The sequence below is a fragment of the Cajanus cajan genome, chromosome 4 (genome assembly GCF_000230855.2).
Source record: "Cajanus cajan strain Asha chromosome 4, NIPB_CcT2T_4, whole genome shotgun sequence".
Classification (NCBI taxonomy): domain Eukaryota; kingdom Viridiplantae; phylum Streptophyta; class Magnoliopsida; order Fabales; family Fabaceae; genus Cajanus; species Cajanus cajan.
The window spans coordinates 71,157,954-71,175,556 of record NC_138520.1 but is presented as its reverse complement, the minus strand read 5'-3'; the positions used below and the strand labels follow the sequence as shown (position 1 = coordinate 71,175,556).

Here is a 17,603-nt window from a genome sequence, read left to right as displayed (position 1 = left end):
ACTCTTATTGGGCTTTGGGCCTTTTGATGTCATATCATGTTATTTCCATATTTTGGGAACTCTTTTTCTTGATAATAGAAGTTCATTTCCTTGTTTGTATGCCCTAGATAAAATTAGTTATTCACATTAATTTAGTGTTTTATTCTATCTTGACATAATATTATACTTTCTTGTTTAAGTGGTAAAACTTGAGAAACCAATTTAGCTTATGCTAGCCATTATTTCTAGTCTTGTGCTAGCCGTTGTTTTTGGCCTTAATGTTAGTTGTTGATGTAATGAATATGTTGTGAGTGTTAAGTTGGTATGATGATGATGTTGTCCTATTATAAGATGAGATATTTTTAATATGATGATGTTTTATTAGTTATTATGTTGAAATCTTTTCACTAACTTATCATGTGCTTTCTTGGTGATTACACTACAAGAAAAATGCTGATTTCCGACGGAAATTTTTGACAGAAATAGGTAAATTTCTGACGGATTTTTCTTTTTTCGACGGATTTCCGATGGATTTTAATCCGTTGGAAAAAGTGGCGTCAGAAAAAAAAATCTGTCGGAAATAATTTTTCCGATGGAAATTTCCGACAGAAAAAAATTTTCTGTCGGAAATTTCCAACGAAAATATCCATCGGAAATTTTCGACGGAAAAATCCGTCGGAAATTTTCGACGGAAAAATCCGTCAGAAATTATAATTTTTTTTTTAATTTTAATAAATTTATTAATGTAACAACTCTCATATTTGGCCTATCAAGGGTTCTATTTCACAATATTTCACTGTTTAGCATGTTTTATCCTTACTTGTGCAATTTCTGGGAGACTTCCCAGAAGGTCACCCATCCCAGTACTACTCCAGGTCAAGCACGCTTAACTGTGAAATTCTGATGAGTAAGCTACCGAAATGTTTATGTATGTTGTCAGTATAACTTGTACAAATTAATTCATTTAAGTCATCCTCAAATATACAATCTTATATTTGTACTATAATAATAATATATAATAATTTTATATTACGAATAATAATAATAATATATTTAATTATTCATTATTTATATGTACTTACTTTTATAATTAACATCTACTTATTTTTATTTAAAATTATAATTTAAATTATTTAATTTTATAATTTATAATGATAATATAATTTATAAAATTATAAATATTTATTTATTACATACTTATAAATTAAATTTTAATATTTTAAATAAATTATTAATTAATTTAACATATTTATTTACCTTAAATCAAACATATAAAATTCAAAAATGTATTTATCCTTATTTTTTTTCTTCTAATTATCAACTATTAATAAAATACTAACTTAAAATCTTATCTAATTATATATAATATTTTCATATAAAATTTAAAACCATATTAGTTATACAAAAATATTAAGATCATATAGTAAATTGTCAATAAGATTTTAGTTAAATAATTTAAAATAATTAATGTTTCAATTATATTGTTAATTAGCAAATAATTTATTTCAAAACTAATTAATTTTTTTATATTAATTATTAGTAAAATTTAATAACTTTTAATTTAACAATTAATTGGACCGATGAAATTCAACACACACCATGAGTTATTGAGCGGAATAACTTTACCAAGAGTTATTTTGTAAGTTATCTTAAATCAAACATATAAAATTCAAAAAATGTATTTATCCATGTTTTATTTTTTAATTATCAACCATTAATAAAATACTAACTTAAAATCTTATCTAATTATATCATAATATTTTCATATCAAATTTAAAACCAGTTCTTACATTTTCGACAAATATAAATTTGTCTGAAATATTCTATCAATAATATACCTTTTCCTACAAAAATTTTCTCATCGAAAATATAAATTTTTCGACAGATTTAATTTTGTTTTATAAAAAATCATCTTCGATTAATATAACATTTTGTATATATGATTTAAGAGTAAAAGATTTTCAATTTAACGGTTGAATTTACAAAATTCACATTTAATATAAAGTTATTGAGCGGTGTAATACTTAGTAAAATTTATACCATTGTAATTATAACCCCCCTCATATATATATATATATATATATATATATATATATATATATATATATTAAATGTGACTTTTACAAAGTATTACACCGCTCAATAACTTTATATTAAATGTGAATTTGGTAAATCCAACTGTTAGATTGAAAGTTTATATCTCTTATAGATTATATGTACAAAACTTTATTTTAATCTAAGATGATTTGATACTTCATTTTTATAAAACAAAATTGATGTAATATATTCATTTCAAAATACACTAAAATATGAACATACTTGATATAGGAGTAGGGTAAGATTAACAAGAAGATGTCATAGTCGGAGGATAATCACGTTAAAGGTAATTGATTTTTGGTTGTAGATTACTCATATATATATAGTTGGATTTTATATGAACGTTGATCAACATTTAGGTTTATTTTACAATTAGTATGTTGTATTTATATATAGTATGCATATATTTGATACCAGATACTAATTGTATTATAAATTCTAATTTTGATGTATGTTGCTTGACCTTCCAGTATGTAATAGTTATTCAATAACAAGTGTAGTGACCTACTAGATTATTACGCTTTGAAAAATTGAGTTTAAATATGTAACTTCTCGCCCTCGCCCTTATACCCATCATTTACACACACACACACACACACATTAAATATGTAACTTCTCGCCCTCGCCCTTATACCCATCATTTACACACACACACACACACACACACACACACACACACACACACACACACACACACACACACACACACACACACACACACACACACACACACACACACACACACACACACACACACACACACACACACACACACACACACACACACACACACACACACACACACACACACACACACACACACACACACACACACACACACACACACACACACACACACACACACACACACACACACACACACACACACACACACACACACACACACACACACACACACACACACACACACACACACACACACACACACACACACACACACACACACACACACACACACACACACACACACACACACACACACACACACACACACACACACACACACACACACACACACACACACACACACACACACACACACACACACACACACACACACACACACACACACACACACACACACACACACACACACACACACACACACACACACACACACACACACACACACACACACACACACACACACACACACACACACACACAGAGATTAAAGTTAACTTTGATTTTTATAAATATTAAAATATAAATTATTTATTTTAATAATTAAATAATTTAAATTATAGTGATCCATTTGATGACAACAAGTAGTGCAGCGACTTCCCTTTCTTTCATATTTGGCGTGTGTTCTTACCGGAAATCTACCGTAGAGGTGATTCGCCAGGTAAGATCGGTGAGCCTCCTTCACGGGTACGCTGGTGTTCCAAGATGGGGGTGGTACCTGCAAAAGAGACTCCGATGCTAAAGTTAGTGTTTGTGGGAGTATGAGTCTCGTATAAATAATGCACGTACCTTTGTGTGAATTAGGGTTGTGTTGGGCCTGAGATCTATTATGATCTGATTAGATAGTAGATCTCGTCTGGAGCGAGATCCCCGAGATCAGTTATGATCTGATTAGATTGCGGATCTCATCTTGAGCGAGATCTCCGAGATCAGTTATGATCTGATTAAATTATGGATCTCATCTGGAGCGAGATCTCCGAAATCAGTTATGATCTGATTAGATTGCGGATCTCGATTAGGCCGAGATCTCCCAGTGCGTGCCCGAGGTTATTCCATGCTGTGATACCGAGCTCGAGCTCAGCATGGCAATACGGATAATACATTAGCCCCCCGAGCTCCGAAGACCATAGGTCGAGGAGTTAAGTCCGAGCTCGTCAAGTGGTTGTGGCCCTTCGCGTACATCTGCCTGTCGAGATGCCATGTGTCATAGCCGTCACCTTGTTCCCATAACGCGTGGGCGGCGCGGCGACAAGATTGTATTTTTATTTTTTTTGATGGCGTGGCCTTTTTTGGGCCGATGTGGTGTTCCGATGTCCATGTTTCATGGTCGAGCTGAGGAGCTCGGCAATAATGAGCTTACTGCTTGGTTAGGCTGGTAAACTTTTGACCGAGTCAGCAGTTTGGTGAAGGACAAGTCGATAACTCGGCTGGCCAGTACACTTGCCCCCTAAGCACCGAGTGATGTAAGAGCAAAGGGGCTTCTGAGGAGTTCCCAAATTTGTTGTTTGAAGGTTCAAATTCAACCTTGTTAAGTAGATGTGATCTCAAGGTTCGGACTCGACCTTGGCATAATAAGGTTCGTACTCGACCTTGGTTAAGAAAATGTAATCTCAAGGTTCGGAATCGACGTCGGCATAACAAGGTTCAAATTCGACCTTGGTTAAGAAAATGCAATCTCGAGGTTCGGACTCGACCTCGGCATAACAAGGTTCGTACTCGACCTTGGTTAATAAAATGAGATCTCAAGGTTCGGACTCGACCTTTCGAACTCGACCTTGGTTAATAAAATGTAATCTCAAGGTTCGGACTCGACCTCGGCATGACAAGGTTCGAACTCGACCTTGGTTAAGAAAATGTGATCTCGAGGTTCGGACTCGACCTCAGCATAACAAGGTTCGAATTCGACCTTGGTTAAGAAAATGTAATCTCAAGGTTCGGAATCGACCTCGGCATAACAAGGTTCGAATTCGACCTTGGTTAAGAAAATGCAATCTCGAGGTTCGGACTCGACCTCGGCATAACAAGGTTCGTACTCGACCTTGGTTAAGAAAATGCAATCTCGAGGTTCAGACTCGACCTCGGCATAACAAGGTTCGTACTTGACCTTGGTTAAGAAAATGTAATCTCAAGGTTCGGACTCGACCTTGGCATAACAAGGTTCGAATTCGACCTTGGTTAAGAAAATGCAATCTCGAGGTTCGGACTCGACCTCAGCATAACAAGGTTCGTACTCGACCTTGGTTAATAAAATGAGATCTCAAGGTTCGGACTCGACCTTGGCATATCAAGGTTCGAACTCGACCTTGGTTAATAAAATGTAATCTCAAGGTTCGGACTTGACCTCGGCATGACAAGGTTCGAACTCGACCTTGGTTAAGAAAATGTAATCTCAAGGTTCAGACTCGACCTCGGCATAACAAGGTCCGAATTCGACCTTGGTTAGGAAAATGCAATCTCGAGGTTCGGACTCGACCTCGGCATAAAAAGGTTCGTACTCGACCTTGGTTAAGAAAATGTAATCTCAAGGTTCGGACTCGACCTTGGCATAACAAGGCTCGTACTCGACCTTGGTTAAGAAAATGCAATCTCAAGGTTCGGACTCGACCTCAGCATAACAAGGTTCGAACTCAACCTTGGTTAAGAAAATGTCATCTCGAGGTTCGGACTCGACCTCGGTTAATAAAATGGGATCTCGAGGTTCGGACTCGACCTCGGAATAACAAGGTTCGAACTCGACCTTGGTTAAGAGAATGTGATCTCGAGGTTCGGACTCGACCTCGGCATAACAAGGTTCGAACTCGACCTTGGTTAATAAAATGAGATCTCAAGGTTCGGACTCGACCTCAGCATAACAAGGTTCGAACTCGACCTTGGTTAATAAAATGTGATCTCGAGGTTCGGACTCGACCTCGGCATAACAAGGTTCGAACTCGACCTTGGTTAAGAAAATGTGATCTCAAGGTTCGGACTCGACCTTGGCATATCGTCACGATTAATGTGCCAATACCAAAAATGTATGGGAATAGAGTTGTTTTGTTGATTATTTTTGAGGTGTGCCTCGTTAAAACCTTCCTTGGCCAAAAACCCTTTTCTTTAGTGGGAAAAATGGCTGAGGAGGAAAAAGAGTACGTCACCTGAATTTACAAGTTAAGAGAAATAAAATTTGAGGTGGGTGACATTCCAAGTTCCGAATTTCCCTTCGGAGGGGTCTATTCTTGCCTCTCTCACCCCACCAAACAAGGTCGCCAACTTTAAATGTTTGTGGCCTGACCTTGGTCTTGCTTTCCTTGTGGTTTGTTGCGAACCTGGTCACGAAAAGCAGAGTGCTCTTCCATCTGTATGTACCCGGCAGCTCGGGCACGGAGTTCGTCCATATCAGCGGGAGCTCGGCGACACAGGCTATCCACAAAAGGTCCCGGCTTGAGCGCCATGAGCATGGCGTGTAGGGCGACCTCGGGATTCAAGTTGCGAATCTTCACCGAGATGCCAGCAAAACGTTCCATGAACGTCCGTAGTGGGTCGTCGCCCTGTCTGAGGTTGGCCAGAGCAACCGACGTTACGAGGTGAGGTCGACTCGTTGCATACTGCGCCGTGAATAGTCTGACCAGAGTGCCGAAGCTGTCAATTGACTCGGCAGGTAGCTGGGTATACCAGTTGAGTGCGGCCCCTTTGAGCGAGGTCGGGAAAACCCTACACAAGATAGCATCATTGTTAGTGTAGAGGTTTACCTGGGTCGTATACAGGTCAATATGTTCATCGGGGTCCGTCGTGCCATCATAGCGATCAAGGTGGAGAGGCTTCCATCTGCGGGGGAGTGGAGTCTCCATGATGCCATTCACAAAAGGATGACGGCGGAAAGTTTCTTGACCCTCTGTGACATGAGTGGGGGCCCTGCTGACATCCTGAGTCGACTTGTGCGTCGGTGCATGAGACCGATGCGTGGCAGGTCGTGGAGTCGGTGCTCTGGTCGCAGTTCGGGGTTTAGAAAGTGAATGCCTTTCGTCCTCATTCAGGTTACTCTGCAGAAGGGGGTTGATATGAGGGACGCCGAGGGAGTTGGGCACGAATGTGCTCGTTCTCGGCGCGTAGTGCCGCTAGGTCGGCTTCATTAGCGGTGCGCATTGCCGCTAGATCAGTTTCGTGCTTGGCACGCATGCTTTGTAGGTTGGCGGCGTGTTGTTGCCGCATCTGTTCGACCTGGTCGATCAGCCTCCTCAACGTTGCTGCGTCACTATCCATGGTAGTTGAGTGATCCAGGTCGTCTGTTGCGCGTCTGCTGTGGCTTCTGGTGAAAACCATACAGGTGGTCGATAAGAGCTGTCTTGATCGGCCCCACGGTGGGCGCCAAATGTTCTTACCAGAAATCTGCCGTAGAGGTGATTCGCCAGGTAAGATCGGTGAGTCTCCTTCACGGGTACGCTGGTGTTCCAAGATTGGGGTGGTACCTGCAAAAGAGACTCTGATGCTAAAGTTAGTGTTTGTGGGAGTATGAGTCTCGTATAAATAATGCACGTACCTTTGTGTGAATTAGGGTTGTGTTGGGCCTGAGATCTGTTATGATCTGATTAGATAGTAGATCTCGTCTGGAGCGAGATCCCCGAGATCAGTTATGATCTGATTAGATTGCGGATCTCATCTTGAGCGAGATCTCCGAGATCAGTTATGATCTGATTAGATTGCGGATCTCATCTGGAGCGAGATCTCTGAGATCAGTTATGATCTGATTAGATTACAGATCTCGCTTAGGCCGAGATCTCCCAGTGCGTGCCCGAGGTTATTCCACGCTGTGATACCGAGCTCGAGCTCGGCATGGCAGTACGGATAGTACAGCGTGTAAAACTTATGGCTCGAGGAGGATTTGACAAGTGTCCTCTATTGTCTCTAAGATATGCCCTGAAACAGAAAGCTTTTGCTATCAGTGAAGAATGTTGCATCCATATTAAATTTGAAAAAGCCAACAAGGAAAGGGGTCCATTTAGTGGTATGGCGGTGTTGTGGTTGTTGGCTTTTCACCATTCATGGAGAATTTCTAAGGATAAGTATTTTTGTTACTCTAGATATACCATAGAATCATGAAGAATTTACTGACTTGGGCATGAGTAGCTGAGTTGTTAAAGAATTTTTTTACTTTCTTATCTATTTCAATTTTTATTTATTATAATTATTTATAAATTAAATATTAGTATTTTAAAATAAATTCTTAATAAATAAAAATAATTTTTTTATTATAATATAAATTATTTATCATAAATTTAAAATATTATTTATATATTTAAAAATATTTATATATATAAATTTTAAATATAATTTATAAATTCAAATATAATATATATATATAATTTATTATAAATTTTTAGTTAACTCAAATATAATAAACACAAATCTCTAGAGAATTTTTAAAGACTTTTCTTTTATAATAGAGCTTTTATGATTTCTTTTAATTCTTTTTTATCTATTTTTTTTCTCTCAAATTTTTTTTTAATATTTTTAAAATAAGTTTCAATAAATAAAAATAGTATTATACTATAAGATAAATTATTTATCATAATTCTTAAGTATAATTTATATATTTAAAACTATTTATTTATACAAATTTTAAATATGATTTATATATTCAAACATAATATTTATTTGTATATTTTATTAATTATGAAATTTAATACATATAATAAATATTTGGCTTGTACATTACATAGACTAAAATATTAGTTTATATTATAGCACAAAATTAATTTTATTTATTGAAAATTTATTTTAAAATATTAATATTTAATTTATAAATATTTATGATAAATAAAAATTAAATTATATAAAAATTTTAAAAAAATTTCTTATAAATTCTCTTGTCAAAAAAAATTTCTTAAAAATATTCTTACAAAATAACGTATATGTTTAATATGTGCGTTATTAACCCTAATAATTATGATAACTTACACAGTTCAAATAATATAAGAAATAATTAATTGAAATAGTTACTCAAACAACTAAGACACTTTAAAGAAATGTAACTCATCTTGAGAGAAGCTAATTCATGAAAAATAAATAAAGAGAGAAGAAAGTAACAAATTGATAATAATAAAGGAAAAGGTATAAGAAAGCATAGTATTTGATACGACTATTAAAGAAAAAATCCAGGTCCTCCTAAGTCCTAACTCCTAACCTTGGAGAAAGCAGTTTTCCGTATACTTATGTGATGAATGATACACAAATATTCTATCTTTGGCCAACGTAAAGAGAGAGAAAAAAAACAGTAAATAACGCTAATTTCTTTGTCAGGTGGTGAATGAAGGAGACCTGGTCTTCTCATCAGTTTCTTGGTCTAGATGGTTTCATTGTAAGGTAAGCCTACATTATAGGCAACAAAATCTTGCATGTGTTATATGCAACCAAAGAAACAACAAACGAGAAAAATAAAAACCATTGATAAAGATCACTTTAATTTCTTCATCTTTTCAAGGCACCTTGCATGAGTTGAGTTGAGTTGAGTTTTGCATGCAATTATTGTTTCATTCGGGCAAAAAGGGTTGAAAGAGAATTTGCCAAAATAGGTAAACAAAAGAAGGAACATAATGGAGGAGAGAGCAGTAGCTCATCCTCCTCTGAAGGAGGCTCTCCTAGGAAAGGCTCAAAAATGGGTGAGACAAAGACACCATTGTTCGATGGTCCCGATTCCTTGGAGACAACAGAGCTACACCATGCTCCCGAGGGTCTAGTTGACACAAAAGTAGGAGACTATAGTGCTATAATTAACACTAGAGATTTAAAAAATGTGTTCACTCTCGAATCCATAAAGCTTTGGGAAATTGGTGGCCCCATTGCTTTTGGTGTACTATGCAATTATGCTGTCAATTCCTTCACAAATATCTTTGTTGGCCACATTGGAAATGTAGAACTCTCTGCAGTGTCAATCTCTCTCTCAGTCATTTCAAATTTCTCTTTTGGCTTCTTGGTTAGCTTCTAACTTCTATCAACTCTTGGATTCTTTTCCCATGCTTTTATTTTTAAAAAAAAATGCTAACAAGTTAGGACACCCGTTACGGAATCAAAATTAAAAAGTTTTTTATTGAAAAGTGTATATGCATACTCTCTATATGACTAGTGTAATTTTCAATGAAAACTTTCTACATTTTAATTCTTTAACTGGTGCCTTAAAAACTGATTAGAAGTACCTTTTTGTTTATTTCTGATTATACAGTATTCATGCTTGGTTATTTTCCATGACTTCTTGAATGGCATGGATGTTTTTATCTTTTTTGACAGCCAACTTATATAAACGCCCCCACATGAATGAATATGTGATTTGCACTTGTTACTAGACAATATTCTATTCTAGGTAAACTATAAGAACACCTTCCCAATTGGCCAAAATGTTCACTTACTTCAATTAGCAAATCAAGCAATTCCATGTGCTTTGGGCAAAAACATTATGTTGAACTTGTTATTAAATATTTGTGTTGAATAATCAAAACATTTCCTCCTTTTTAAAAATTTAATTAATTCAGTTCTTTGACTTTGCCTAAATCTTTGCATTTGTGGCAGTTTTTTTTTTTTTTCCGTAGTTAACCCCAATATCTGGTGGTATCCTATGTAACTTTGCATTTGATCTTGAAAGTGCAAGTCTATATAATTTGATACTTGAATATATCAATATGTTAAGATGTCTATTTTAACAAGGTTATGTTTGGATAAACTTATTTATGATCATTAGTAGAAGAAAAACTGAAATAAGTTTCTCCTACTAGCTAAATGAATTATTTTGTAAAAGTTGTGCAATTTAACTTCTCTAAAAGCTTGCTTTTAACTTATTTATAAGCTTATTTTATTAAAATGTAACTTATGAATGTAATTCAATTTTATAAATTTAATTTATAAGTCGAGAATTATTTTCTATTTATATACTCTATAATAATTATATCACTAAATTATGTGAGATTTTCAACACATATCTCTCGTGTTTACATTTCGATTGTAAAGTTTGGAAAACTTATTTCATTTTTTTCCTTATTTTCTTTTTTAATTAGTGTTTACAAAAATGTTTATAAAAAAAACCTAAGTCATTGCCTTGTCAATAATTTCATTTGTATATATAAACATGCACTTTTTAGGTCCAAAGCAATACAATTTGTCATTTTCACGTAACAAATTTTATATTAACTTGTTTTTGCTAATGGGGTCTTGAACTTTTACATAAAATTTGCAGCTCGGTATGGCAAGTGCACTAGAGACTTTATGTGGGCAAGCATATGGTGCTGGACAAGTAGAAATGCTAGGGGTTTACATGCAACGTTCTTGGATAATCTTATTTGGTGCATGCATCTGCCTCTTGCCAATTTACATTTATGCTGAGCCAGTCTTAATACTTCTTGGACAAGAACGTGAGATTGCAGAGTTAGCTGGAGTATTCACCCTCCAATCAATCCCTCAGATGTTTTCTCTAGCTCTCAATTTTCCCACCCAAAAATTCTTGCAGGCACAAAGCAAAGTGGGGTTCCTGGCATGGCTTGGTTTTGGAGCCCTTCTTTTCCACATTGTGATTCTATTTATTCTAATGAAAGTGTGTGCTTTGGGTACAACTGGTGCTGCTGCAGCATATTGCACAACAGCTTGGGTCATTGCTTTGGCTCAAACGGCCTATGTTATGGGTTGGTGCAAGGATGGGTGGAGTGGCTTCTCATGGTTGGCCTTCAATGATCTTTGGTCATTTGTGAAATTGTCTATTGCTTCTGCAGTCATGCTTTGCCTAGAGGTTTGGTATTTTATGATCTTGATTGTTCTCACTGGACACCTTGAAGATCCAGTTATTGCTGTTGGTTCTCTTTCAATATGGTAAGTAATAGTATGATCATATACACTCACGTTTGATGACATTTTTGGATAAACTTCTTCAAAAAATATTTATAAAAGAGAACAATGAAATAAATTTCTTCATAATCTTATTTTTAACTCCTATGTAAAATAATTTTAGTATTTTAATTTATAGAAAAATTTATTTTATTTTTCTCTCTTAAAAGTATTTTTGAAGAAGTTTACTAACACTACCCTTTGGACTCAACAAATTCTTTTCAGCTTTTTGATTTCAAAAATTTGTATCAGAAATAGAGAAAACAAAAAATGATAAATAAAGCCCTTTTTAATTGTTTATATAAATAAAGCTTTGTTTGTTTACCCTTTTTTAAAAACAGTTTTTACTTTTTAAAACTTGTTTGTTCCCTGATCAATTGATGAAAACAGATACAGAGACGAGAAAGCATCTCCTAGCTTTCCTATTTTTTGGTTTTAACTAAAAGTGAAGGTAAAAAAATGAAAATAGAAAACGTTTTTTAAACCCAAATGTTCTAAGTTTTGGGTGATATTCAACATATGCTTCTTGGTTTTCATACTTCTGACATAGGTGTGTATTAAATGATGGAATCCCTCCTTTTTCTTTCCTTTAACCCTCCTCCAAGTAATTCTGATTCTTTGCATGCATTATGATGGATATACTTTTACAAAGGTTGATTGAAATAATTTCTCATGAAGTACTTATAAAAAAAAATAAAAAGATAAAATAAATTAAGTCTCTTTTATAAAATAAAATTAACTTATACATAGTGATAATAAGTTAATCTATAGAAACTTTTTTATTTAGCTTCTTCAAAAGCTGATTGAGATTATGCATAAATTCATTTATGTTCATTAAGGAAGTTTAATTCATTTCACCTTCTTATTTTCTTTTAGTTATAAATTCATACCGGTACGTTTATCTATAGGTGGCCAAACTCCATGACATGGAACAACATTAATTATGTTCTTTACTTAGGTTGTTCTCTTAAATACTCTTTGTACTGATTTCATACTTGTTATGTTTTCCCTCTTTCAGCATGAATATCAATGGATGGGAAGGTATGTTATTTATAGGGATCAATGCAGCAGTGAGGTAAATTCTTCATTTATGACTGATCCCACCCCCCCAAACCTCAGTGTGAAGATTATTTTACAACTTTTTTTGAATGATTTTTTATTTTGTCAGTGTGAGAGTTTCCAATGAGCTTGGATCAGGACGGCCAAGAGCAGCAAAATATTCTGTCATTGTCACAGTTGTTGAGTCCCTCATCATTGGAATAATTTGTGCAGCCATTATTTTAATCACAAAAGATCATTTTGCTATCATTTTCACTAAAAGTAAAGACATGATGAAAGCAGTTTCTAAATTAGCAGGCCTTCTTGGAGTAACCATGGTTCTGAATAGTATTCAGCCGGTAATATCAGGTAAGAGGATCCAATAACTTGTATGATATTAATTATTATGTAATAGAAATAGCCAAATCATGAAATATTGCTTCTATGTTCTTGCAGGTGTTGCTGTTGGAGGAGGTTGGCAGGCTTTGGTAGCTTACATCAATCTATTCTGTTATTATATCATCGGACTCCCTCTTGGTATCATTTTTGGTTACAAGTTGGGTTATAGAGTGAAGGTAAAGTTCACCATTATCACTCAAATAAAAAACTAGACAATCTCATCATTAAATTGATGAGGGAAAAAAAAAGTAATTTTATTTGAGTAGATTACTTTCTCTAACTAAAGAAAGTAAGCAATCTGTATGTAATTTCACAAAATCTCATTAAGTGTCTATATAATTTATTTATTTTGATTTTATTTTTCTTTGGGATGAGGAGTTTTTGTAAGTAAAATTATTTTTCATCTAATTTTCTCTCCTACAATATTTGGAAGGAAATGAAGGATTTAAAAATATTTTCAATATAATATCTAAAATATTTTTATATATTTTTAAATTTAAAATTATAGGAAGATAAATTAGTTTTTGAAATTCTTCTCCCTTCATATACTAAACAAGAAAAGAGGCAACTCCCTGTCCCTCCATTGAAATCCCCTACCTCCCCCCTCTAAACCCTAAAATTAGAATCACTAGCCCATTTGATCCGTTCAAATTTTTTCTTGACTTTCGAAATTACCTAAAACTAATAAATAAATGATAAGATTCTTAACAATGTAAAAGTTTTTACTAAAATCATATAATAAGAAACCGTTATATGATATATATTTACTTTTATAATAACAATTTAAAAGTCATATTAGTTAAAGTCAAAAGGAAAAAGTGCATACATGTTGAACACAACTAGTTTGATATTTTACTTCAACCATTATCATTCAAATTAGTTTTGGCTTTTATGTATATTAGCCAATTTTGATTCTTATCATTAGGGCCAAATCAACTTAGGGGTTGTCAACTTAAGGAACTAAATTGACTTGTTTAGTAATATTAGAGACTGAATTGACGATGGAAAGTGTTGTTTCAGGGTATTTGGGTTGGAATGATCTGTGGTACAGCGTTGCAAACTACCATCTTGTTGCTCATTGTCTACAGAACAAACTGGAACAAGGAGGTGAGAATCAATGCTTTTCTGGGTAGTCATGAAATTAATATTTCATCAACTAAAATAATTGACTAAAAAATCGTATTTAATGCTTAAAGTTATGGCAAGGGAAAAAAAAAAAAAAAAAAAAAAAAAAGCTCAAGCAAATACAATTGTATATTGGATCTTCTACTTTTGATTCCTAATTAAGATTAAATTTCAGGTTGAGCAAGCATCAGAACGATTGCGGAAATGGTCGGGACAAGAATTTGAAACTAATAGTAACATGTAAAATTAACAAAATTCAAACCTTTTCATAATTTGTGTGTATTTGTTATATGACAAATATTGTCATATATATCTTAAGCCACATGCAGCAGAAGTTTCTTATGGTTTTGTTTGTCTTTTGAACGAAGGGAAACTAATCAAACAGCCACAAAATAATCTCTTTCAAGCCTAGAGATCGCTACATAGTGATGCTTAAAGTGGACTTCATCTCTCTTAAAGAAGCTTTCTTCATATGCTTAAGAAATTTAGCCATCTGCAAATTATGTTGGACAATTTTGGTGGATCTGCTTTCTTTGATAGTTTTGTATTTGTAAATATTCATATTATCTATATCATTATATAAAGAGAAAACTTCTTTCAATAATTATTTTTTATTTTCATTTTAGTATGGATCGTTTTAATTTTTATTCATTTTTTTATAAATTTTTAAAACTATTTTTCATGCATTAATATCTCTTTTTCTTTACTTTACTTATTGTATTATAAAATTTATATTTATATTTTAAAATTATTTATAAATAATTGCTCATAATTATTATTTTTTAATATAGTGTAGGCACAGTGTGCCTTTTTCATGATAGTATTCTTTAACGTTTGTACATTTTATAGGTTTTTTGAATACACGTTTTTCATATTAATAATATAAATAAATATTTGTTTTATACCTTTAATGTGCATTGCATCTGAGGTTAGAACATGGATAAAATTTATTTTTCGATTACGTTCTCTATCTTCTCATTCTTTTATTATTATTATTATTATTATTATTATTATTATTATTATTATTATTATTATTATTATTATTATTATTATTATTATTATTGTGAATACATCAAATGATTTAATATTTGAAAAACAATTTTTTTATAAATTCTGCAGTGTATTTTTCAGTACAACTTTACCGTGGATATTCTATAATTTATTTAATTAGAAAATAATGTTGATTTAAAAATTATAATTTATTTATTATTTTTTGTGTACTAAATTATTGGTTAAATTGTACTTTTGATCTCTATAATATAAAATTTGCACTTCTATCTTTCTATTTTTATTTTCACAATTTTAGTCCCTTAATTTTACAAAATTTACTTATTTGGTTCATTTATTGAATATTTATTCATTAATCATTAAAATTATAATGTCAATTATGATGAAATTTAATTAATAATATAATATTTAATATTTAATAATATTTAAATAAAAATTCTCTTTTAGTTCTCATTCTAAAGTCATAAAAGCGATAAAATAAGATGAAAATGAAAACTAAAAATATAATTTAGTTTAAATTTTAGTTATCATGTTATCTATTTAAAGTTAGCTCACGACAAACGTTACAATTTAATAATTAGCATGTCTATATGTGGTGAGGGAACCAAAGTTACAAATTATAGAAAGTTGAGGACTAAAATTATGAATAAAAAATATAGGGATCAAAATTGTAATATTGTAAGTTCTGTTTCATTATTTTTTTGTATTTACAAGTAATTGCATGTGTGATGCTTGATGTGCGGTTGAGAGACTCTAAGGGGTTAAGGAACTCTTATAGAGTTGTTAAAGTGTTTGGAGGGTTTCTCTAGTTAGAGGTCTAGTTGACCCTGTGAAATAAGGTATTTAAAGTTTCTTTTAAGATTCATGCTTCATAATCTAATTCTCAAAGAATCTTAAGGAGAACCTATAGAGAGGAGCTCTAAAGCTAATCCTTATTATTCTTCCTTCTAGATTCCCGAGGTAGTAGAAGATCCTTGTTGATCAGTGGTGTAGCAATTTGAAGCTGCTAAAGTTGAGGATTTACTTTGATGTAGAGTTTCTCAAAGCTTAGAAAGCTTCTTCTTCTTCCTCTTCTCTCTTGGATTGTGAGACTATTGGAGATAAGGGTAGCTACGATTTAATTATTGATTGAATTTCTTGTTGTTGTTTTCATCAAATGTGAGCATGTATTTGGTTTAAAATCGGATTGAATGATGGAAGCAGTGAGTTTTGGCATTCTTGAGCTATGAAGGTGATTTTGATGATTCTGAATGATTTGGTGTTGCATGTTGTTATTTGGATGAGGAATACTTTATGTGGTGTGTATGGATGGATTCTGGTGTTGTATTCTTGTGTTGTTTGATTTTCAAGTGGTTAAGGGTGAATTTGCGATCTACATGCATGTAGAAATCTCAGTCATGTCGAGCACGATCCATGGTGTTGGGCATTATTCTAACCAGAGGCCTCTATCTTGATTCACGTTAGGTGTATAAGTGATGGTGTCGAGTGTGAGGAGAAAAACTTGTCATGAATTGAATGGCATTGGGCATGAGACTCCTAGAAGGGCTCTAACTTGGTGACATTAGACCTAGATGGATGGTGCCAAGTGCGATCAAGGTAAAGAATCTTTGCCAAGACGACGTTGGGCACCAATGAGGAGACATCAATCATGGATCAGGCAAAGGTTCTATGCTTGAAATGAGTGTTGGTTTAGTGGCGATGGGCATGAGCAAGGCAAAGAGTTTTCTACCTCAATGATGTCAAACGCAGGTTATGTGATGTCAAGCATGAGTTGTTTTGAAAACTTGTTATTTTGTAAGTTGAAAGGTGAACATGAATATAATGTTTGAATCTGTTGCATGATGATGCTAGTTGTGTGTGTGTGTATATATATATATATATATATATATATATTGATATAGGATAATATATGTAGATGTTTGAATGATTAAATTGTTGATGAGCATTGATATGCTATACTTGAATGAATTGTTAAGCATTAGTATGTTATGCATGATTAATGCAATTTGATCTTTATATTCATTGACCAAGGATAATTATATAGATTATGAGTGTTGATATTGAGAATATTACAGGTATTAAAGCATGTCGATTGACTTAGGACTTGAGGAGAGGATGTTGATTTAAAAAAGTTGAATATCCCATTTAGAAAATATTTTTATGATACTTTGGGAGGCCATTTGTTGAAAACCCTCCTTAAGTAGGCATGAAACTCTTGGAGTGGATTTATTGAGTCTACTTTAGGTCCTTAGTTAATGTTGGAATAGATTTATTTTGTCATTCAATTAAACATTTTTATAAAAAAATCCATTATAATTAAAACATCCATTTAAAATGGTATTTATTAAAGTTTAATACTCCAAACAAAATTATTAAAATATTCATATAAATAAACATATTAATTTATAAAA

General features: G+C 33.1%; 1 protein-coding gene across 1 annotated transcript; it reads left to right on the top strand.

The window, feature by feature from the left end:
• Positions 1–9,173: 9,173 nt before the first annotated feature.
• On the top strand, positions 9,174–14,791 carry LOC109802693 (MATE efflux family protein). Its single transcript, XM_020364105.3, has 8 exons — positions 9,174–9,730; positions 10,982–11,607; positions 12,641–12,697; positions 12,791–13,029; positions 13,117–13,235; positions 14,080–14,166; positions 14,360–14,424; positions 14,553–14,791. The coding sequence occupies exons 1-8, from the start codon at positions 9,413–9,415 to the stop codon at positions 14,578–14,580; spliced, it is 1,539 nt and encodes a 512-aa protein (XP_020219694.1). The 5' UTR covers positions 9,174–9,412; the 3' UTR covers positions 14,581–14,791.
• Positions 14,792–17,603: the final 2,812 nt, after the last annotated feature.

Excerpts from the sequence above, each read along its gene's own strand:
- LOC109802693 (XM_020364105.3), top strand. The coding sequence starts at position 9,413 with ATGGGTGAGACAAAGACACCATTGTTCGATGGTCCCGATTCCTTGGAG. Across the intron at positions 9,731-10,981 it reads ATTTCTCTTTTGGCTTCTTG|CTCGGTATGGCAAGTGCACT; the intron begins GTTAGCTTCTAA and ends TAAAATTTGCAG. Across the intron at positions 14,167-14,359 it reads GAACAAACTGGAACAAGGAG|GTTGAGCAAGCATCAGAACG; the intron begins GTGAGAATCAAT and ends ATTAAATTTCAG.